Source organism: Symphodus melops, assembly GCF_947650265.1.
Source record: "Symphodus melops genome assembly, chromosome: 6".
In the NCBI taxonomy this organism is placed as follows: domain Eukaryota; kingdom Metazoa; phylum Chordata; class Actinopteri; order Labriformes; family Labridae; genus Symphodus; species Symphodus melops.
In genome coordinates this window covers 26,849,953-26,873,277 of record NC_136696.1, presented here as the reverse complement: position 1 = coordinate 26,873,277, position 23,325 = coordinate 26,849,953, and the positions used below count along the sequence as shown (strand labels likewise).

Here is a 23,325-nt window from a genome sequence, read left to right as displayed (position 1 = left end):
TCAGGATGGCGATTTACAAATATGTCTCCAAAACTGAACTTTTTGGCAGTTACACTCTAGGATTTGAATTTTTGCCATTCATTTTCAATGGGGCAATTTTTATCGTTTAAAATCGTTTTGTCGACACCGTGTGTCCGAGGTTTCCACAAAGTAATAGCACCCATGTCATGACCGAGCCGGTCATTTTGATACATTTTTTTGTGGGTGTGGTGCAAACGCTGTGGGAGGAGTTGCGTGCCAAAATTTGAGGATATAATAAGAATATTTACAATAGTAGTGTGGTTTGCCTTTCAGGCAACCACCCTAATTATTACAGACACAAACCTGCAATCTCATTCACTTTATTGTCCACATTCAAACCTTGAACAACAGGAAATGAGCCGGTACACAAATGAATCTTCTTTTTTTGAAAGAGACGTAAAGAAAATAAAAATAACTAGCCTATTTTAAGAACAGTGAACAGAATAAATAAATTAAAAGAATCATAAGAACAACAGACGCACACACACGGATACAGACTCATAAACATGCTGCACATACAACCACCTGCAGTACCCACACAACTGTTACTCTAAAACCAGCATTTTATTAAATTAAAATTAAATATGTTATCAGTAAAATAAATACTCTCTGCTCATATTGCGTGATCCAAAGAAGACGACAGTTCCAGAGATCAGAAGGATTATGTTTTTGGAGGTGTATAAAAATGTACAGAAATGTAACTGTCAAACCACCGTGTAGATTGGAGTCATGATGTCTCTTACGTGTGATGTGAGGATTTATGCGCTTATGATGCTCGACCAATTTCAGTTCAAACGCACAATAGTGGTTTCTTAAACATTTTTAAGAAATTAAATGGGACAAGACCAACAGTTTTTAAAAAAATATTGATATCTATTTAAAGGTCACATATTCTCCTCTTCAGGTTAATAAGTGTCAGAGCTCCTCTTCAACATGTGTGTGAATTGTGTTATAAATCCACTTTGATCCTGTGTCTGATCATGTCTATAAACCCCTCTATTTCAGCCCTGCTCAGAACAGGCTGTTTCTGTGTCTGTAGCTTTAAATATGTAAATGAGCTGTGTCTGACCACGCCCCCTCTCTGGAAGGGCTCGGGTGTACTCTGCTTTCTGGCTCCATGTCCTATTGTTTACGGTGAGAAGGCAGACTCAGAGGGCAGAACAAACACCTAGCTGTGGGAGTGTCACCCACCTGGGGGAGGGGCTACTGCCCTTTGTGATGTCATGAAGGGAAAATCTCCAAACAACCTGTTTGAGCACACATTCTCTGAAAAGTGGAAGAAGACGGAGAGGATGGACTTTTCTCATGTTTGGCAGGTTTGTAGACAGATGAGACACATGAGTGTTAGAGAAACATGGAGAAAAGTATCTTGTAGAATATGTGACCTTTACATTTTCTTTCTCACATGAAGGAAAAAATACTTTATAAAGAAGCAAAAGGGAGTTTGATTTAATACAAGTTCTCAAAGAACATACCTTCATGGATCTATGTAGTTCGCTGTTTTGCTTGAAATATTTTTTGTTTCTTATAATAAAACATTTGAAAATATTTTCATCTGTACACTAGATGATTGAATTCATTAGGCAGGAGTACTAAAAAAATCTACAGTAAAGTTAACATTCATTGCTGCCTTCATGTGCTCCTGGTTGATATGATATTCACTGCATTTACGAGTTGGGGGCCAATTAACATCTTTGGAGTCGTGATTGAGAGCGGGACATGTTTTGTGTGACATTAAAGGCAGCAGAAAAAGCTGTGAGTCAGTGACAATAATCGATGGGGACAACACCAACGCAGTATGCTAACAAGGCTAATTTTAGCAATAAAGCTAGCTAAGCATTAGCCACTAAAAAAAAAGGCTGCACAAATGGCAAGTATGATATTTCTAAGGAGCGCATGAAGGCAGCAAAAATAATGAAAAAAAAATAGAATTCCTCAATGAGACAGTGACGAACAGTGTTTCTACTAAACTTTCACTTTTTGGGCAGAATCCTCTGGTGTGGTAAAATAAAAATAGGGTCAATAACCCATGTCAAAAACTGGACCTGCAGCCTGTTACAAGCGCTGGCATCAGATCTGAAGCCTGAAGTCATGTTTTCTGATATTTACTGGAGGCATCATTTTGTCGGGTCGGTGTTATAAAAGAAATGAACAGGAACAGTTTTGAATCGTTACAAAGTATCGTTACACATACGCTCACTCATACTGGCACTCACACAGCATCACACACAGAGTATTCTCGAATCCTGCTAAGAGTGGCCTGGCACTGGGACGTCCTGTACTGGTTGACTGTTTACTGGGACAACTGGTGCTCGGTCACCTTCAGGAGCAGGCACTCCATCCTCTGCAAACAAGAAAGTCACATCGTTCATTTGATTGGGAACAACACAACTACAGCCGGCGACATGTTTCCTCTCCGGAACAGAAATGATGCACTTTTGGACTATTTGTGTATTTATTTAGAGATGATGCAGTGGATGAGTTGGAAATCAACAGAGGAGAGAGAGAGAGAGAGAGAGAGAGAGAGAGAGAGGGTTTCTGGCGCCCCCTAGAGGCTCACTCTTGATCAGCTAGTTTAGCCCAATAACTGAGTGTGAAAGTCTGTGTTTGTGTTTAAATCAACAGAAATCACTGCGCTACTTACCTTTGACTTCAGCTTTTGTGTTTTGGGCTTTTATCTTCTCTATGTCTTCTACTGCCTGATAAAAACAGAGGGCAAAATGTCAGAGCGCCACAATATGAGAAGGAACATCTGCTCAGATACAAGAAGAAAAGTCTTCAAGCATGTCATCAAACAGACGCGATGTAGAATAAATGAAATCCTGAATTCAGACTTTATGTTGTTTTTCAGTCACCTGCTGTAGCCCCAGCTTCTGAGCATTAAGTTCTTCCTGTTTTCTCTCGAGCTCCTCTCGCTGTTTCTGCAGCTCCGACGTCTTCTTGTTGATGTCGTTCTCCTCGTCTACCAGATGCTGTTCAAACTCTCTCAGCTCCTCCTCGGTGTACATGGGGTTATGGTCTAAAGTCTGTGGAGGCAAGGAGGAATGAATTATGGGAAAAAAACAGAACAAAGAAGGATATCACAGCTCCTTACTCAGTTAGCCTCTTACATCGATCGAACCTTTCCACTGAGTCGAGCTCTTACCTGCCATTCGTCCTTTTCCAAGAACTCGTCCTTCTTCGTAGCAGCGATGAACTCGTCCAGCGACACGAGTCGGTCCTTGTTGGTGTCCACCTAAACATCGGCACATACAGCAGCTTGAATCAGTGTCAGATAACTGATATTTTTCATTGATCTTTTTGGTTGTTGTTGCTCTTATTGGTTGGGAGGAGGGGGGTCGGATTCGTACGCACAGCTACTGCTAACTACATCCTCTGTACATGGGACAACCTCTTTAACTTTTTTAAGTGCTGTTTAAATAAAGTTAATGTAATGATAATACCTCCCACAGAAAAACTCTGAATCTTTGCATGCCTGCATCTTGAGTTGTGCCGGAGCGTCATCATTAAAACAAACGAGAGCGCCGTCACACGTGCGTTCTCTCGCTGCTCACCTCATTCATCACATGCTCTCTCATTCGCAGCCTCTCCTCTTCCATCTCAACCATGTCGTCTTCTTCATTTTCAGGGTTGTACACCTTCTCCAGCTTAGGAAACACAGAACGTTAAAAGTTTTAACTGGGCTTCAACATTTGTGTCATAAATCCTCCTGAAACATGCAGCACCGGGACGTAACTGACATAAATACCTCCTTGGTGAAGAGAGCTTCAAGCTCGCTCTCATCTAAGAAGCCGTCTCCATTGTTGTCTGCAACACAAATCGTTTAAGGGAAGATTCTGGTCAGTAGACTGAAGTATTACAGACATGAAAACCTCTGATACTGAACACGTGGTCTCTGGTTACCCACCGTGCATTTTGAAGAAGGTTTTGGGGTTGAAGTCTTCTGGGTCCATACCATCTGCCTCCTGCCACACCTCTTTGAGCTGGTCCCGACTGCCCTGTACACACACACACACACACACACATACACACACACACACACAGGTCATGATTGTGTGCATCATCTCATAGCCTCTCTCTTTATCAACTCTCTGTTCCTGCATGTTTCAACAAAAAAAAATTCCAGCGTGGAAGAAAATGTAGACACTTGAGAAAACTACAGTCAGTAAGCTTTTCCCCCTGGAGGAGTTGTAGTCCTTGTTTTCATGAATGAGTCTCCTTACAGGGTGGTGCACTTTAGGATGGTCGGCGTGTTTCTTCTTCAGCTCCTCGTAGTGCTGCTCCTCTTTCTTGCGATCCTCCTCGGTCATGGTCTTCAGACGCTCCCTCCTCTCGTGCTCCTTTATCATCTCGTACTTCTTGAACTCCTCATGTCGGTCCTTGTCGTAGTCCTCCAGGTCTTTGGTTGCCTAAAAATAAAAATCATAAACGTTAGGAAGCTAAATTCAAACTAGATAGAAGAACTGATGCTCGTACACTCATTGGACTCAAATGGATTCATTGGATAATTGGTAAACTGACAACACATCCCGGGAGATACAGACTCTGATGTGGAGAAATAAAACGTCATATTTTGAAATTAAAAAAATCATTATTTTCGTCCAAATACAACAGAGTGAAACAAGGAATGACTTTCACACGTCTGCCCATGTAAGGGTAAACTAAAGCTCTACTTTCACCAATTATCTCTTAACAGGAAGTGAAAGTGTATATGACCTGTGTTCCTCCGTACTCGGCAGCAGGTGATGTGGTTTGTCGTAGAGCCCGACCGATAATGTCGTATCATTTCAGCATTTCAAGTGATTATTTCTGTGATTCTCCAGTCAAACAGCATTTCATTTGAGTTTTTATTGTATCACACAAACAGTTCTGTTTCACCAGCAGAGGGCGCTGTATGGATTACAACAAGCATCATCACCCTGCCGAGGGTAAAGCAAGGATGAACGTACAGGAGCGACCATCTTGTCTTTGTGATATATCTTTTCCACAAGAGTTTGATAACTGCATTTGAAGGATCACGGCAAGAAATGATCTCTAAAGATTTAAGATTGATCCATGAATATCATTTCACTTTTTTCCTCCTTACTATCAATATTGGCCCAAAAATCCCATATCGGTCGGCCATTCATTCGACTCAGAGCTTGCTTCCCTTTTGTGTTTCCTTAATTCACAGGAAGACTGGGTGTACTCTTATTTTTTTTATCTCTGACACACCAGACGTCCTCAGCTCTGAATTAGCACTGCTGCAGAGTTGCTATCTAAGACAGTGGTTCCCCTTTTACCGTGGAGCCCCGTCATCTCATTTCTAGCTCAAGCCACACGGAGTAAATCAGCACACATTGTTACCAACAGACCTTTGTGTGACAGTAATTGTTTTATTATGAATTTAGATTAAGTATGCCGGGCGATGACCTCAGTGCTGCACATCTCAATAAAGCAGCAGAGTCATGTAAACACAGTTTAACACCTGTAGTTGTGTTTGGGCTCGTCCATCCTATAATAACATAAAGCAGCATGTTCTCCACTGTGATTATACGTATGATCGAGATGCAGATACAAACAAGCAGCAGCAGCACAGTAACAGCAAACATCAATCCAATAAAAGTCATTAAAGGATGGATGTGTGATATTATTTTTTGATCCAGTAGATGTCGCTCTTGAGCTCCAGCATGAAACCAAAACAAACTGCTGTTTGGCCTAAAGCCTCCGAGACACACCTCCAAAGCCCTCTCTCTACTCGTGTTCACACAAAGGACTTGGAAAGTAGAGTACCACAATGAAGCACAAGCATTGGACAAAATGTAACTTTGCTTGAGCTGCAAAGGCTTGAGGCTGACATTATTGTGTTAGCATTAGCATGCTAAGGTTAGCACACAGTAGCTTCATGTTGCACATAAATTGGCACAGAATGACGCTTATGTAACATCCTAATACGCAGTGAGTATGTATCTTCTTTTCTCTAGTCCTCGACTACAACAGCTTTTATACACAAGGCCGTCCCGTCCGTGTAAACGTGATGTAAACACAGCATGACAACAATCCAGCCGGTGGGCCTCGAGCTTCTCGCTCATTGTAGACCGATATATTTGATTTCTGTTGTATTTATGTGTAAAATAAAACATTCTTCCTTTAAAAAAAAATATGATGACCCAGTAGTACTTAGACTACTGGCTGTGTTTATGACTGCTGTGTGTAGATGGGAGGCTAAAAACAGCTGAACAAATGTTCTGCTACACGTGCTACTTGAAAAGTAAACATGTCCAGAGGCTACAACGGTTCATCTTCTGAAGTAAGTGGTCTGTTTATTCTGGCTGTGTGCGATGTTTGATCACAGTGTCAAAAAAGGTACAGAAAAAAAAAGAGCCAGTTCTTAGTTGGGTATCCTTCACTTGTTGTAAATGTCATTATAAGCTTTCAGAAGAGGGAGATGGGGGGGTAAAATTCTTGACAGAAAAAGTCACACCTGCAGCAGAAAGTGTGATTTATGAACTGATTTCTTTTTTTTTTTTTTACCGATTTGATGAGACGGTCCAGATCGTCCACCTCAAACGTGTTGGGGTTTACGTGGTTGAGGTGTTCAAACTGTTTCAGCAGGGCCTGGTGGTCCACTTTCCAGCCTGCAAGGAGACGAACAATGAAATGTTTTCACTCAACACCTCCAAATGTCCAAGTCGTGCTCTCTATAATAATATAGCTGACCCTGTTCTGTCCTCAACCTGTACTTTAACTTGCATCGTCACTCATATCTAACAGACAGTTCATCCATTCATCCAGCTGCTCATGCCGGTCAGTGTGAATCAGCGTTTTAGTTGGTTGTTAATTGGTGCTGTGTAACTCCTGTATCTAACAGCCACTTCCTATATTTGGAGATGACCCAACCACTGCTGCGTGTTACAAAACGTCTTGTGCAACTCCAAGAAGCAAAAGTTTGAAAGAGACACGTCAGCCCGAGTACGCACCGTTCCCTCCCTGCATGTCGTGTTTGGCCTTAATGAGCATCCGCAGCCTGTTCATCTCCTCCCGCTTCAGCTCGTCCAGCTTCGTCCGGAAATTGTGGTGAACAAAGTCCAGCTCTTTGGAAAGTTTACCGCTCTGCAAGCGGGAAAATCAACACAGCGCAGGAGGTCAAGACAAAACGTTTTTCAAGTCAACAAAAGGGCTCACAGATCGACGGCAGCGTGTTCAGGGAGCACCTTGATGTCATCCATGTTGGCATTTTTCAGCTTTTCTTTAAAGTGGGGGTCTTTCTCCAGGAACTCAATGACTTCCCTGAGGTAGCGGTCGTAGTGTAGCCCAGTTTCCTGAAGCGTAAACAGAAGCACATATCAGTTGTTAGGGGGGGAAACTACAATTACAAATGACTTCATTTCTATCTTCACTTCGACAAACTATGCCCAACGTTCTCGTCAGCAGGAACCAAAAGCAGCTGTTCCTCCCACGTGAAACAAACCTCTTTCTCCCTCAAATTCTGTATAACAACGTCAAACATTTTAATTTTTATGCACTCCAAATGTTTTTAAACAATACAATCTCAGTTATTAAAAAACGTTAGATCTGCAGACATATTTTAAATGGAGAGCTGCTGCAAGTGAAAGAAAGAGAGAGAGAGAGAGAGAGAGAGAGAGAGAGAAAGAAAGAGTTCTGTTTAAATCGCACAAAAACATTGGCAGCATTTCATTACAGAAATGTGTTCAATGTATTTTTGTAATTCAAAGTTTGCCTGAAATTTTTGAGAACTATAAACAAAAAAATGACACAATATTGGGTGCATAGGACTTCTGTATTTGTTGTTATGGCATCAAACAGGCGTTGATATTACTTATGACCAGCATAATATCGAAGTTGACAACACACAGACTGTACAGCCTCTGTGACAGCCCTCCTGTGTGATAAGCTGTAATACGACCGAGACCTACATGTGATCTCCTCTCTCAGTCCTACTCACAGCACTCTGCGGAGGCTCCAGCTCCTCCTTTGGGAGCTTTTCATTCGTCTTGTCCACACTGATCGGCACAGACTGGATACACAGCCACAAACTCAGCAGAACCAGCCCGCAATGGGCCAGAGCTCGACCTCTCACCATCTGCTCCGGATATTGAGATATCTGCGTTAATTCATTTTAGTGCTTCACGAACATGTCTCTCAAGATTTCAAGATACTCATGTTGTCTCAAATCGTAGCACACAGTCATGTGAAATTCTGATTGTAGGAGGCAACAGGTTGTGTATTAAATAAATGAGACAAAAGCAACAGGAGCTAAGATTAAATTTAATTAAATTTAATAAGCAAATAAAGGATAAAAATGTGGAGTTTTAAAATAAAATTTGGCTTTCAAGTACATTTAAGGCATGAATATATATTTAAAAAAATCATCTCAAAAGACAGCAGCAGAAATTGTTCATGCATTGAGTCAAGATGCAAAACACTAACTTTATCTTCCTGCAAAATATGTGAGTCTTAATGCCAACCAAATATGTCCCACTTGTTTTCCCAATTTTTAAAATATCTACAAAGAAACAACAAAAAATGCTTTTAATCTGTAATAACTAGTGACTAATGTTTATTGTTTGTCGGATAAGGTGTGTAACAGATGGTTCATGCAGGATGGCTCAGTGGAGATGGAAGCTAATTTATCACCTTGTTGAAGTACAAATCGATAAAACACGCCTCTAAACATGTCAAAAAGCACTCACCTGTTGACTGTAGCTTCTTCTGTGCTCCTCTTTTCACCGAGTAGTTTCTGTCTGACTGTCTTGAGAGCTAGCGGCGCTTGTTTATAGCTGTCATCTACCCACACCGAAGCTTCATATGGCTGTATCCTACGGGGAGGGGCGGGGAGAAAAAGATTGTGTTCACCATGGCAACGCCCCGCCCTCGGCTGCCCGATTGGATAGAAGAAAATCTACTTTTGTTGCAAAAAACAGTCGCGTTGAGTTTTGATTGGACGCTCGAGCTGTCAATCAGTGTATCGCAGCGTCAGTCCGTGGTTTATGGTGCATTCAAGTAGTGTCGGACACTTTGGAAAAATGATTTTCTCGGTCGTAAAATGCGAACAATAACTCAAAAAATAATTTAACGTCAGAATCGTCAACACAGTTACATTTCCCCGATCTTCTTTGTAGCATCAACGCCATTTTTCGCTGTTCATACATCACTCAGACTTTCCGAACTGAAATCACCGAAACACAACTCGGAAATGTGCATCATCCGAGCAGTACCTGAACGCAGCGTTAAGGTGCTTTGAGAGTCAAACTGTACGTGGCGTTCAGACAATCCCCCACGAGGGCGGAGTGAGAGTTTGATGCAACTAAAAGCAATTAAATTAATCGAGATGACTCATGTCTGAATAAATATTTGTGCTCGACATCATCTGTCAGTGCAAAGATGAAAAACTGTATTCAGAAATGATCTAAATTCTCTTTAACTCCATTTAATTGTAAGTCAGCTGCTTAGTTGTTTATTGATTTATTTACCAGATTGAATAAGGAGTGAAACCTACAAGACAAAAAAAGCACAGATTACTGTCATACCAAAGGTAGATGCAAAGAAATACAAGCAATTAAATAAATGATTAATGCTGAAGTGGAAGGTGCCACGTTTGGTAGAAGTGGAGGGATGTTTAGGCTGCTGAGATTAAAAATGTTATTTAAAAGGCAGTTTGAGTATTTACTTAACTATTTTCAGGGTTAAACATTTCATTTTAACTCCCAATGTGTTTTAACTCATTCTGAATTAAATGGTGTTCAGTGTTGGACTTGTTTCACAGTGTTGATCCGTAGGTGTTAGTCTCACTCTGCAGTGATTTAATTCATAGTTTAGCTCCACCAGGTCTCCTGCACATTTCACTTTGTCATTTGGAGAGACAGGAGAAGAGTTGAGAAAGTTTTGCTCCTGTGAATTTCTCCATGGTAAGTAAAATACAGACTAATTTAACGAAATAAAGTGAATTAATTCTCAGAACTACTATAAAATATTACATTTGTGGAGAAAATGTACTTTGAAAGGCCTTGTTTAGTACCATGAACTAAATGGCTACAGTTACATGTCACATTGACAAGCTAATGTTAACTAACTGTAACCATTAAAATCATTAGCTGCCAATGAATGCAAATAACTTTTAAACCTTTTAGCAATGAAAGTATACGTTTTCGTTTACATTCTTTCTTTTTACTCCACTGTCCAAACATTATGGCTGTCTTCTTTGCCCCCTCACTGTTGGCCACATGTATGTGTGATGCATTTATTGACCAATAGTTGTGTTGTAATTTGTCCTTTTTGTCTCTCAGAAAATGGGTGGACAGATAAATGGGAATCACTGAGGCCATTGTCGGAAATACAGTTTAAAGTTTACCATGGGAGCTTCAATTTCAACCTGACAGGCATCCAAGGCAAGTGCATCATTTTGAGGCTTAAAGAGGAATTTAAAGTGCCAAACGTCAGCTTTTCAAGTGTATTGTTTGCATATAAGTAAGTAGTAGCTGCCTTCTGTTTAACAACCAATTATGTGAAACACAGATTTCCTCTTGTGTTAATTTGACTCTAAAAAGTGTGAAGCTATATAAACCCTGAAAAAGGGTTGAGTATATTGTTTATTTATGATTTATGAATATGTCGTTTTTTGTTGTTTGACAGAGTGACAGTGGAATAATCCTGCAGAGAAGAACAGTGACAATACAACAGTCATCTCTCCTTTCCACACACCCAGACTCTAGTAGTTCACACAGGAAAAAAATTACATGGTAAGAAAGAAAAAAAAAAGTTCAAATAATATTTTTTTCTTTGTTATATTTCAGAGTAAGAGCTGGGCGTGGGAGGCAGGCGGGTTCAGCGGAGGTTGCTGTGACCTCTGACCTCCCCCGCCGGCAGTCCATCGTCAGAGAGGTATCGTTATTGTCCCTCAACTGGTTGACATCTTTTTCCAGATCGCATGATATATTTGTGGCGTCTCTGCCGCCAGCTCTTTACGGTTATTTTACAGAAGAATGATTAACAGTGTATGTTTTTTTAAGTTCACTCCCAGGTCTCTGACGGTGGGAGTGGGAAGCAGTCGGAGCTCCCGTGAGGGTGCCTTAAAAAATTATATATGTTGATCTGGTTGAAAGGTTTTCCAAGAAGACAGATGTTATCAACTTTATCAACAATTTTATTGAGTTGTTAATGTACATCTCTTTTTCTCTTTTTTCCAGTGTGTTTTTCCTAAAATCAGGAGCAAAAAAAAGAAGTGTCGATATATTCCCAATTTCTTAAAACTCTTTAAGATTTATGAATGTAAAGTGCTCTACAAATAAATGATACTCTTATGAATTTTAAATGGAGTTTACAAAAAAGCAAGTCTTTAAAAATGATCTAAAAACCTACCTGTTTGCCCAAGCCTACAACCTCCCCTACCCCTAACTCCACTACCCCCCCCCCCCCCCCCCCCCCCCCCCCCCCCCTTTAGATGCGCTTTGTGCATCTAAAAGCGCTATATAAATGTAAAGCATTAGTATTATTATTCAAATGTCACAAATGTAACTTGGGGCTTTAAAATGTTAAAATCAATTCTAAAACTGATAGATATTCAGTGGAGAGAAGTGAGAACAGGGGCGATGTTATGTTGTCTGTTAAAACCAGTGAGAAGCCTCGCTGCTGCTGCATTGTGGACCAGTTGAAGGCGGGGGGGGGGGAGGCCAAGGTGTCGGTCAGCGCTGCTCCTCATAGTTCAGAGTAAGAGGTCTGCAACTCAACCAGAGCTGGGTGTGGGGGGCAGCTGGGTTCAGCGTAGGTCTACTGTAGTCTTAATCTTTATATTCTGAACTTCCACACAAAAGCAGACAGCTGCAAACAGCTCGTTTATATTGAAAGTATGAAACCCTCTTTAGTCTTTCTGAGAATTGTAAACATCAACGATCTCTTAAGAAATGTACCTCTTATTAAGATCTGTAAATAAAGTAAATCAGTGGTGTAATTAAGGCTTTATTTTTGTCACTTTTGTACTGTCTTTTTTTAAGACTTTTATGTTTATATTATTTATTTTTTTAACTCCATTATTCTTTAATAAAGAAATAAAACAACATATAATGTTCTGTTATCTGTACATTAGGCCTATAGTAAATAAAGACAAATAGAAAAGTAAAAAAAAAAGAAAATTTGTTATGTGCAAAAAACATGCCGTTTGGAGATTTTCCCTTCATGACATCACAAAGGGCAGTAGCTCCTCCCCCAGGTGGGTGACACTTCCACAGTTAGGCTTTGTTCTTCCCTCTGAGTCTGCCCTCTACCATCTTACCATGAACAATAGGACATGGAGCGACATGGTCACGCGAACCCTTCCAGAGAAGGGCGTACAGCATGATCAAATACAGGATCAGACTGGATTTACAACAAGACACTTTGCACACATGTTTTGGGGGAAAACCCCCCCCAATTAAAACAAGAAATAATTAACTTTACAAAAATGAACTTGCTTTGATACTTATGTCAGGAAGTGTGAGACTCCTCAGAACATCAAAGACTTTACATTTGGGTGCATTACAGGAAAAATTAAAAAATTGCAAAGGAGGTACCTGGCCACACACCAATTCCCTTACGCTGAAAAACTTAAAAGAAACTCTAAAGGCTGAGATACATGGGGGGGGAAAAACAGCCTCTTTAAAGGAGCTCACCACTATAAATTCTCAAGTAGCATTTTATCTTCAAAGTGTGTTAGAGATCACATTTTCCTCTGAGTAAATTTGTGTATAGAGTTATGAACATATACCACAGAATCTTTACATTTCTCCAACTTTCACATTTATCTACCAAAACTCCACAATGCATCTTTAATTATTTATTATTTATTTTAATTATTATTATTATTATTATTATTGTAATTTATTAATTAAGACGAGTAGTTTTCATAGGGCGAATAATAACAGCAGCAAACGTTTCAGTCCTTGTCTTGACATTTCCCCCATGTGACCACACGGGGGCGCTGCCGTCCCATTTAACGTCCAGCAACCCAAGCGGAGAAGCGATCCAACCAAAAACTCCAAGCCAGCCTCCTCGACAGGAACTGACGTCTCCCCTCCTCAGTGCAAGAAGTGGACGAGAAAAGAAAATGCAGCTGCAGGAAAAAATGGCTCCAAACACCGCACCGCTAAAAGGTGAGAAACAAACCTTTTTTTTAATACAGTTAATGTTTGAGAGGTAAAGTTTGGGCTTTTTTCAGTTGGTCTTGAAACCGTCGTTTTGCGGCGCCATGGCAACCGAACGAAAAATCTCTTCCTTGTTGTGAGCGGTTGGCAGAACGAAGCAGTGCAGTTTCCTTGGAGCTTTTTTTTAAATTAATAAATCGGTGTTATTAAAAAAACAAAGTAGAGAGCAGACACATGAGTGGTGTTGTTGTGAAGCTGAGCTCAGCCGTGTTATGTCTCCGTTAATGTTTGTGCTGCTGTGCTGTTTGCTTCGGCGGCTAACAAACTTAGCATCAACAAAGTGTGAAGTTTAAAACTTCTCTTAAAGTGTGAAGAAGTGACATTTGATCTCTCCAGCTGGGTCAAGAAGCTGGATTTATGGCGTATTGTTTGTTGATCACCCCCCTTACTCGTATCTGCATTGGTCAAACCAGATAGCTCTTTGTTTGTTTGTTTGTTTGTTTGTTTGTGTACAACTTATTGAGTAGAGATGACACGATTCACTCAACTTCTGATACGATTTATTTTACTAAATGAGACTGTAGACAAATGATGAGTTAAATAAATCAGGGGTCTTCAACCTGTCTTCATCTGAGAGCTACTTTGAAAAAGTTAAAGGGGACATATTATATTAAAAAAAAAATCGACTTTGACCTTGTTTTTTTTTAAAATAACATTTATTTGGGTAACCTGAGTGTTTATCAACACACACAATTTGAAATAAATCCAACCAATCGTTTATTTGTGGTCTGCAGAAGTCTTACCACACACAGAAAAATGATCCGTTTTTAAACTTGTGACATCATAAGTTCGACTCGGGTAAAGAAATCCCCTCCCCTGGTTTCTCCATCCATTGAATTCAATCCGAGCCGAGTGCATTTGTTTGCGTCGGTACGCCATTTTTATTCTCGCTAGTGAAGAAGTGACGTCTACCTGGAAAGATCAGGGGGCGGGGCTCATTGCATTTAAAGAGACACACACACCAAACGGAGCGTTCTGAGAGAGCTGGTTTCTACAGGGTCACAAACCTCCTCTGCTGCTTGATTTATTTTATAGTTGGTCCAAAGCACAGCACAGATGTTTCATCTAGACTACATGGGATCGTTTAATAAGGTGAAAAAATATAATAATAATAATAACTATAATATATCCTCTTTAAGGTGGCCAAGAGCTACCTGCATCACATTGATTGCATTTATTTACATACTGTCGCACACATCAGCTGAATTAAGCTGCTGTGTGAAATTGCAATAAACCAATCAATGATCTTAAATTCACATCAATGTTCAAGAAAAAGGAAAAAAACGTAAATATTTTACACGTCTTATGTGCCACACAGTCTGCTGTGTTACAGAAAATGTACTGAAAATGTCTCTCATAGTCAGGAAACAATAGTGCCAACCATTAACACCTGTAATTAAACACTTTGTTTTGATCGAATGCATTCATGATAATATCTTTATGGCGCTCGTACTCTGAAGCCTGCAACGTCTGCTTTACAATGTCGTTAATTAAAAATGAATACAATAAAATACATTATTATATTTTATTTGAAAAGCACTTTTCAGAGACTCAAAGACACTGAGCATTAGTTAAGAGGAAATAAAAATAGTAACTGACATTACACACGGTCAAATAATCAACAACATATAAAACCCCCCTTATATGCAGGATGTTTGAATTGAACTACCACAGATACACACGTTTTAAAATCTATCTGAGCAAGGAAAAGTCCTGATGCCAAATCACTCACTCCATGACCGAACGACGATTCAACCTGCTTTTAAATGTTTGTTGTTTTTTTCTGTTTCCTTATTTAAATGGACACATTTGCTTTATTAAGAGACGTGGTGCAGCACTGAGGCCTTGTCTATTAATGTCCGCTATCTTCAGCAATTTATTTATGTATCAGTTCGTTTGTTTGTATTGGGACAAAAATACATACAAGCACTGTTACATCTAATTAAAGTGAAACAGACACAGTGTGTGGACTCCAGCCATGGCTGATAAGCAGTCTCTATGTCCCTGTTTAGACTTCAGATCACGCGCCACACACACAACACTGTAAAACAGAGCTACAGATCGTACGAGACGGAGACATGCAAACGTACAAGCTCACAATAAAGACGACGTAGACGGGCAGGTTGGCGATAATGACTCAACAGAATGAAGAACATCTGTCAGAAAAAAAAAAGCTGAATGACGTCCAAAAAATGTCTCGTTTTGGTTAACCAACAACAACAACAACATGTCAAGGCTTTCTTTGAGAGAGAGGTGTGAAAAACACTTCATTGAAAAGTGTATCACAAGATTATATCACCTCCAAAAAATAATTCTCTAAACGAATGAGCACTCAGCTGTACATCACAAGCTGTTCTATAAAACCCCAGTTTGTCCGATGTTTCCCCTTGTACTCTTAAAGTTGTTGTTTTTGTTCCAACACATGGAAAGAGCTGAGCTGAAACAACCAGTGAACATCTCTTCTGACTCTATAAACTCCACCTGGTTACTTATTCTCCTTTTTTTAAAGATGCTGCGCTGCACTTTGCTCAGCTGCAGAGTTTACTGCCGACGCCTGAACTTTTCACAGCCGTTATAGAAGCTGAACTTGAACTTCACTTCCCCGGAGAACGAGCCGGAACTTCCAGGAAAGGTTCACAGTTTCCAAAGACGCCGTTCAAACAAGAGCCCGACAAAACTGTGTTTTACTAGGACATCCTGATTTTACTGTCATCACACATTTCCACTCAAACATGATACTAGTGAAAATCAAACACTAATACTGGCTAATTTATTGTCTTTATTTACCCCAAACATCATTGTAACCTCACCCTCCTCCTTACACGTCTCAGCTCCTACGACCTGGATGTTCTGTCTTTTTCTAAATACTTGAAATAATGAAGTATAAAAGTCGTGCTCGGACGTTGGGAGTTTCTCTCACTGGACCTCGTTCACCCATCCTCTGCTGGAGTTGGACAGACTTTGCTTTATGTTTCTTGGCTGTCGTCGGCTGTTTCCCCCCCCTATAAGTTGAGTTTTTTCCCCTCCATTCTTTGCATGTCACGCTGCCATGTATGGACTTTAAGCACATGGCTCTCTTGAGTCATGATCTTACTGTTCGTCATCTTTATGGTAATTTTAACGTACACCCAAACCTCATACTTGATTTTGCATGATGGGGGATTGAAGAGTGGAAAATGATTACCGAGTGTAATCACGCCGTCTCCGATTGGCTCTGTGTTTACGTGCACATTCAGGAAGTAGCTGATGTGAAGTGTCTGCTCCAGGTCAGGCTTTTTGACCTTTTGACTCTTGAGCAGTGACTTGAACTACAAAGCTCCCACGTCTGAGTGCATGCACGCTCACGCTGTGCAGAATCAGGGACGTACTGCTTTAACCTGACCGTGTGACGGGCTTGAAGCACTCGGTGCCAGCAGGCTTCACAAGACTGTGACCTTTGTTTTGATGCATTTTGTGCCCTCCATCTGCGTTCTTAATGAAGCTGGCACTCGGATCTCTTATTTGAAATCTTAATGAATGCAGCCACATTGTCGCTGCCTGCTGGTGTGAGCACAGCTGATAAGAGTCTTGGGCCATGGTGCTAACATAATGCTAACAGAGTGGGAGAAGGCCAGAGGAAGAAAGAGAGAGAGACCCGTCAGGCTGCTTAGCATGCCAAATTCCTCAGCTGCACAATAGTGCTGGGCCAGCCTGAGCCCCAGCACAGCCAGCCTTCTCCACCACAATGGGAGGGGAAGCTCAGGAGAGGCCGTGACGCCTGCAGAGGGAAGGAACTCACTCAACCCTGGGACTGTGATCCTTCCATGAATGGTTGCTTTGAGAAGGCGCCGTGTCATTTTAGGACCACAAAAACAGTCTTTGCAGCAATGTTTCGAACAGGTCCGAGATATGCAACCCTGTCTCCTGGAGATCGTGTTTGGAAAGACGGAGCCACTTTCCTCACATGACGCAGAGACAAAATACTCACTGGCAGTTTGAAACACTGTTTTGTTATGCTAGTAACATTTTAGCAACACCCATTTCAATTCAAGTCCTCCTGAGTTTGTTACCTTCTTGTTTTTGACGACCAAGAATTGCAAAAATCGTGCCGATGTTTTCGTGCTGTTTCGACGACACTGTGTCTTCGATCGTCCGCGAACATATTCCATCAGTCATCACTGAACCGACCTGTGCAGAGTACAGCTCTCTCACAGGTCACGCTTGTTAAATATCTGTACCTTATCTTTACTGTGAATCTTTGAAATAATCAGTATTTCCCCTACCATTCCTCCCAACAACCCAAAAGAAAGGAAGTGAAGACATTAGTTTTATTTCATCAGAGCATGAACTTCCTTGACGTCTCCGTCCACAGAAACACACCACAGGTAGCCTCCGTACCTAACACATAAAGCCAGAGGAAACACTGATCATGGTGATGGAAAAATGTTGAACACTATGACAAGTTTAACACGAGTGATGTTCATCCCTGTTGGACGTAGAGCTGGAGTCTGAGTTTACACTCGAATCAACAGAAGCACTTTATTTAGTTTTCAGACAGATTGGGTTTAATCCATAAACTGATATCAATCCTGACTTTATTCTGTTTGGAAACCACAGGGAATAAGAACCGTGCTGCTCGGTGTGGATCGTGTTTTTTTAAGATTGCACATTTAGTTAGAGAACCATAAAAACACTTTGTCAGTCGACGTTGTTCTTAAATGTTCAGTTTAACCTTTCATGAACATGTTCAGAGAACAGGTCATTCTGTCTGCAGCACGTTTCCCCTCACACATCGACTTTATAAGAACACTATCTCGAGGTCTCTCTCTCTCTCTCTCTCTCTCTCTCTTTTTTCTGAGTTAGTTGGAAACACAATCACACCATCAGCTTTGCATCAGAGAAAAACCTCGGTACGTTAATTAACAACATGAATGGTCGTGAGTTGCTCGTTGTCTCCAAACCAACACGAGTCACTACGTTACAAATCACTCTGCACAGTTAGTGTGAAGTCAGCCTGCCAACATAAAGCTTCACTAACAGAGGAGGCTGATCAATTTAAACAGCCTGAACATGCTCGTGACTGTATATAGAGCGTGCTGTGGTTATGTAAGCTGACCATTGACCTCGGCCTCCAACACGAGCACCAGTAATTACTGTCAGTCAATACGTGGCAAATGGCAGCCAATCAATGAGCAGTCAAAACCTGGTTACCGTAACAAGGCCTGAAAGAACTGGAAATCCCCTCCCCAGAAAGGGGCGGGGCCAAACGTTTAAAGCTACAGACACAAAGATTGTCGCGTTAGTTTTTATAAATCTGCAACGTGGTCGTTATTTCAGCAAACTGGATACGAGTCGTTTATGTGAAGTGTCAGTTTGATGTCATCACCACCTGATCTGATTTGTATTTTTGTTTGATCTGCACTGCGATAATAATTTATGGGACCAGATGTGTAATAACACGTCCGTCCTTATGTGCACTGTGCATGTTATCAATCAATCAATCAATCTTTATTTATATAGCGTCAATTCATAACCGGCGTTATCTCAAGACACTTTACAAAAGCAGGTAAAGGACCTTACTTAGTGTTCATACAGTTACTGCCACTTTACTGTTTTTTTTTGTGTGCACATTTTTATATTTTTATCAAATTTAATTCTGCACTGTGTGATTTTGTTGCTGTACTTTTCACCGTTTGCGTGATGAATAAAAGATTATCTTATCTTATTTTATCTTAGTAAATAAGAAGCTAATCGGTTTCTTTTTTGTGCTCATATCTCTAAAGTAAGCCCGAGTGAAGCCGCCGTGTAACGTCGAATTGAGATTCTAACGATGATGAAATTATTATTTTTCTTCTCTGCAACTTAAACGCCACAATAAAAAGGATGAAGGCTCAAAGTTGTGACGCTCCCCGCTGGCTTCACTGGCCTCACTGAGAAATATGAATCTGTCTTCCAGGGTTAGCTGATGATTGCTGATGGGATCAGATCATTCTCAGAGATGAATATTTCTGGTCAAGGCTTTGTTCATAAATTCTTTGAACCTGTTTGTCCTCCTCTTCGAGCTACCTGAATATTGTTTTTTTTTTCTTCTCTTTTTCAGGTGTTTAAAACATTTCTGCGGTACACCCTTGGGCCACACTGACTTAAAGGCTGAAACACCCATGGCACCTTTTAGTTGACAGAATGGCCCAGATTTCAAGCGGTAATGGCTTCAAGGTGGATGTCCCCCAGCCGAAGGGGGTTGTGGGTAAAGAGGAAGCCCTTCGCATGGAGGAAGAGGCTTTAGCGAAGCTGCAAAGGGACAAGAGACCGACCCTGTCGACGTCAGCGCCCTCGTCTTCGTCTGCAGCGTCCTTCACGTCCCTCACCAAACCAAAACCGTCAAAGTCGACCACTGCTGCTCCTCAACCATCACCCTCGACACACAGACCAGAAAAGGACCTCATCGTCTTCCCGGAGACCAAGAAGCAGGCAGAGCAGGACAAGTTCAGTGACATCGACGTGGACAAACTGACGAATGAGGAACTGGAGAAGCTCCTCCTGGATGAGAACTTTGGGGCGAACAGCAAAGTGTCGCGGCCCTCGTCCCTGCTGGGTTTTAACCTCAGTGCCTCCTACCCGGGGGGCCACGCCTGTAGTTCCTCTCCTTTCCAGGGGGGCCAGTGGACCCCCGTTCTGTCCACCCCGTCTAGCTCCAATGTGTCCACTCCCACACATCAGCCAGTGTTCCCCTCGGCGCCGTTCCCCAAACCCGGCACATTTCAGAACGGCTTCACTCCGACCATGTCCCCCTTCATGACCATTTCGGCGCAGCAGCCATCCTTCATGGCGTTCACTCCCATCCAGCCCGCTGCCGCCGCCATGGTCTTCCAGCAGCCAGCCGTGGACCCGCAGATGGCCAAACTCTTCGACAAGATTGCCAGCACCTCAGAATACTTGAAGAACGGCAAATCAGCCGGCACTGACCTAGATTCCTCTCAAGCAGGCGTCGCTTCGCTGGCACCCAACCCGCCGCCGCAGCAGCCGGCGGTGACGGAGTCCTCCAGCATCAGTCGCTTCGACTGGCTGGATCTGGACCCTCTTACCAAGCGCAAAGCTGATAACGAGGAGGCCTCCCCAGTGGCAGCGGGAGACGTGGCGCAGACGGCACAAGGACCTTCAGCCGGGGATCCTTGGGACGCCGTGCTCGAGACGAAAGTGACGAGCACAAACAGCAGCAGCCAACCTCCGGAGGGGAAGGCGTCTCCGTCGGTCCGCTCGCCGGCCAGGAGAACTTCAGCAGGTGCTGGTGTCACGCGGAGTCACTCGCTCAACATCCCGGGGACGTCCTCTCAGCACAAACCAAACAGCCAGGTAGGACTCTGTCACATGAACACGTTTCCTCTCGGCTGATGAGTCGTTGTCCATCCACAGCTGGCGTTTCCTCGTGTAGCTCTTTATCCTGGCGCCGGTGGATGACTCCTCCCTCAGCTACCTTTCTGTCTGTGCTCTTCTCGCCGACACGGCTCAGTTGAAAACGTGACATCCTTGTGTGCACTGCATCAGGATCACTCTCAATATTTGTACACAGGGAAGTGAAGTATCACCTGCAGAACGCAGGGCAAACAGCGACCGGCAGCTGGCTACAGTTCTGGATCTTTCTTCTTTTATCTTTCAATTTCATCTTCTAAAATAAGAACTAGTTGAGTCATAACTTTAGATGATTTATTTGACATCAATGCTTTTGATACCGTACAATCTCTCTTATTTTAACGATAGATATGATCAACACGTATTGAAGCTTTGAAAAATCTACAGACTTTCAGGAAGAGTGTTTTGTTGGAAGATTTATTTTTTGGGCCTTTTTGTGTCTTTATTGGACAGATGGGACAGTGGATAGTCGTAGCGGTAGTAGTACATGATCCACAGGTCGGATTTGAACCCAGACCGTCCCTGTATACATGGGGCGCCAGCACGAACCACTAGACCCAGCAATCATACTCCACTTCCTCCTCCATGACGGAGTGTAAAGTTCTGATCACATGATGGAGTCTTTGCATCCTCCTCCTGCTTCCTCGCTCGAGCCCTTCCATCCTCTGTCCTTCTCACGCGTGTCATTAAGTCTTTCATCATGTTCAGCCGCCCACAATGTTCCCTTAAACTGCGTCTTGTGATTGATTTTGGTCTATGTGCAGGACACGAGCGCTCTGAGCTCCTTGTGATGCTCATTTGGAGCGTTCATTTGGGACAGCGCTGGGGGCAAGTGGCATCACCCCCCCCCCCCCCTCCATCTGCCGTTTGGCTGCAACAAGACCAGCACTCGAGTCTTCAGCAGCACGAACTTGAACTTGTTAACCCCCTCTAGTCCTTCCTCTTTATTCAGCAGTGAAGCGTCAGATTATTTCTGAGTTGTAAATCTGTCGTTGGGAAATGAATGGTGACTCGTTTCATCAGAAGAAAAAAACCTCGCATTCCTCAGAAACTCTGCCGTGCATTTTTTTTTTTTTTACGCTCTGGACAATCTGTTCTCTCGTTGAGTCACTTCTTTCTGCGGTTTTCCTGACAACCCACTTCCTTGTCATTGTGTCGTGACCGAACAATCAGTCTCTGTGGGATGTTTCTAACACCAACCTGACAGTTACAGTGTAGGGAAGGCCCTTATTTCAAGACTTCCCCTCGAGTTTGGAAAAAGCAGGAAATGTGAACGCAGTGTTTGGGAAGTACGCTCATCAGGGCAGAGACGGGTGTTTAACACGAGCAGTCTTTTCACTCGACTGTTCTTGTTGTTTGTTGGTCTCATATGTGGCTCATCAAAGGCGACTGGTCTGGTGTGTGCACCCTGCTGGGTCCTCCAGGGAGGAGCACTGTGCTCTGAAAAGGTGTTTGTTTGCACTTGTCTATATGTTACGTCTACGAGCGAGGCGCGCTTCAGTCGCTTGGACGTTTTGTAATTGAAGCTGTTTCAGTCGGACGTGCAGCCGACCTGCACTCTCGCATGTTTTTGATTTGTATACATATTATCTCCAGTCTGTGTGAGGCAAGGCTACTTTATTTATGTCGCACATTTCAACAACAAGGCAGTTCAGTTTAAAAATCACTGAAGTTATTAAAACTTAAAATACGTTCAAGTAAAAATTCTTCAACTAAAATGAATTGAAGTGAAAATATAAAAAGAATGAGAAGTTACAGTGCAGAGTGAATGATTAACATCTTTATTTAAATAGTTCAGCTGTAAACAGTTGAGTCTTTAACCTGGATTTCAAAGAGCTGAGAGATTCAGCAGACCTGGGAGTTTGTTCTAGATATACGGAGCATAGAAGCTGAACGCTGCCTCTCTATGTTCGGTTCTGACTCTGGGGACAGACAGCAGACCTGGACCAGACCACCTGAGCGGTCTGGACGGTTTCGTAGTGAATCAGGAGGTCACTCATGTATTCTGGCCCTGAACCATTAAAGCACTTTCCAAACCAGCAGCAGGATCTATTCTGTGAACTGAAGACCTCAGAACTGGACTGATGTGATCCTTGCTCTTGGTTTTGGTTCTGACTCCAGCAGCAGGGTTCTGGATCAGCTGCAGTTTGCAGTCGTGGTGAACAGGGACAAGCCTGTACAGCTCTCTCTATCTCACAGTAGCATCAGAACACTCTGAGTGGCTGTCATAGCGATCCGTGCCAGCGCCACTCTTCTTTAGACTCGATTACGACACGTTAAGATTCCAGTTCAGACTGGGATAAGATCTTCCAACAACTCCTCCTGTACCAGCTTCAAACCAACACACCTTCAAAAAGTGCACGTGTGGAAAGTACGGCCGGGCCGGTCGAGATGAGGGAGAAAAATCAGATCCGATATGTTAGCTGACTCATCTGGAAAGTAAATGTGCATGAACGTGCATCACTGCTCGACACTCAGGAGAGTGAGGATGCTCGTCATAATGTATGAAAACACATTCAGCTGGTGACGCTCTTTGACTCGCACATATCTGCACACGAGATTCTCTGGATAAGCTCATATCAGCCCATTTCATCAGCTCGTCAGTCGGCTCTGAGACCTGTCTGCATGGAGCACGCAGGTCGGCTGCTGTCACAGTGTTATCCAGCTTTGAGCTCACTTACCAAAGAAGAGGACTGAAACATTGTGTGCAGCAGCAAATCCTTTTTTTTTTTACTCACTT

General features: G+C 42.3%; 2 protein-coding genes across 4 annotated transcripts in view; one reads left to right on the top strand and one right to left on the bottom strand.

Moving 5' to 3' along the window:
- Positions 1-325: 325 nt before the first annotated feature.
- Positions 326-8,869, bottom strand: LOC306825486 (nucleobindin-2-like). The gene is made up of 13 exons (XM_079346255.1): positions 8,715-8,869; positions 7,967-8,104; positions 7,215-7,322; positions 6,981-7,113; positions 6,535-6,638; positions 4,245-4,430; positions 3,929-4,019; positions 3,770-3,828; positions 3,576-3,668; positions 3,167-3,256; positions 2,877-3,047; positions 2,666-2,720; positions 326-2,365 (listed from the first exon to the last, which is right to left on the bottom strand). Exons 2-13 carry the CDS (start codon positions 8,102-8,104, stop codon positions 2,271-2,273), a joined length of 1,323 nt encoding a protein of 440 aa, XP_079202381.1. The 5' UTR covers positions 8,715-8,869; the 3' UTR covers positions 326-2,270.
- Positions 8,870-12,981: 4,112 nt separating this feature from the next.
- Positions 12,982-23,325, top strand: part of pik3c2a (phosphatidylinositol-4-phosphate 3-kinase, catalytic subunit type 2 alpha) — a 42,366-nt gene continuing 32,022 nt past the window's right edge. For all 3 annotated transcript variants that reach the window (XR_013779207.1, XM_079345483.1, XM_079345482.1), the window contains exons 1-2: positions 12,982-13,145; positions 19,276-20,528. Coding sequence is in view for 2 of the 3 variants with exons in the window: in XM_079345483.1 (XP_079201609.1) it covers positions 19,359-20,528 (1,170 nt within the window). In the remaining variant the exon portion in view is untranslated. The remainder of the gene's footprint in view (positions 13,146-19,275; positions 20,529-23,325) is intronic.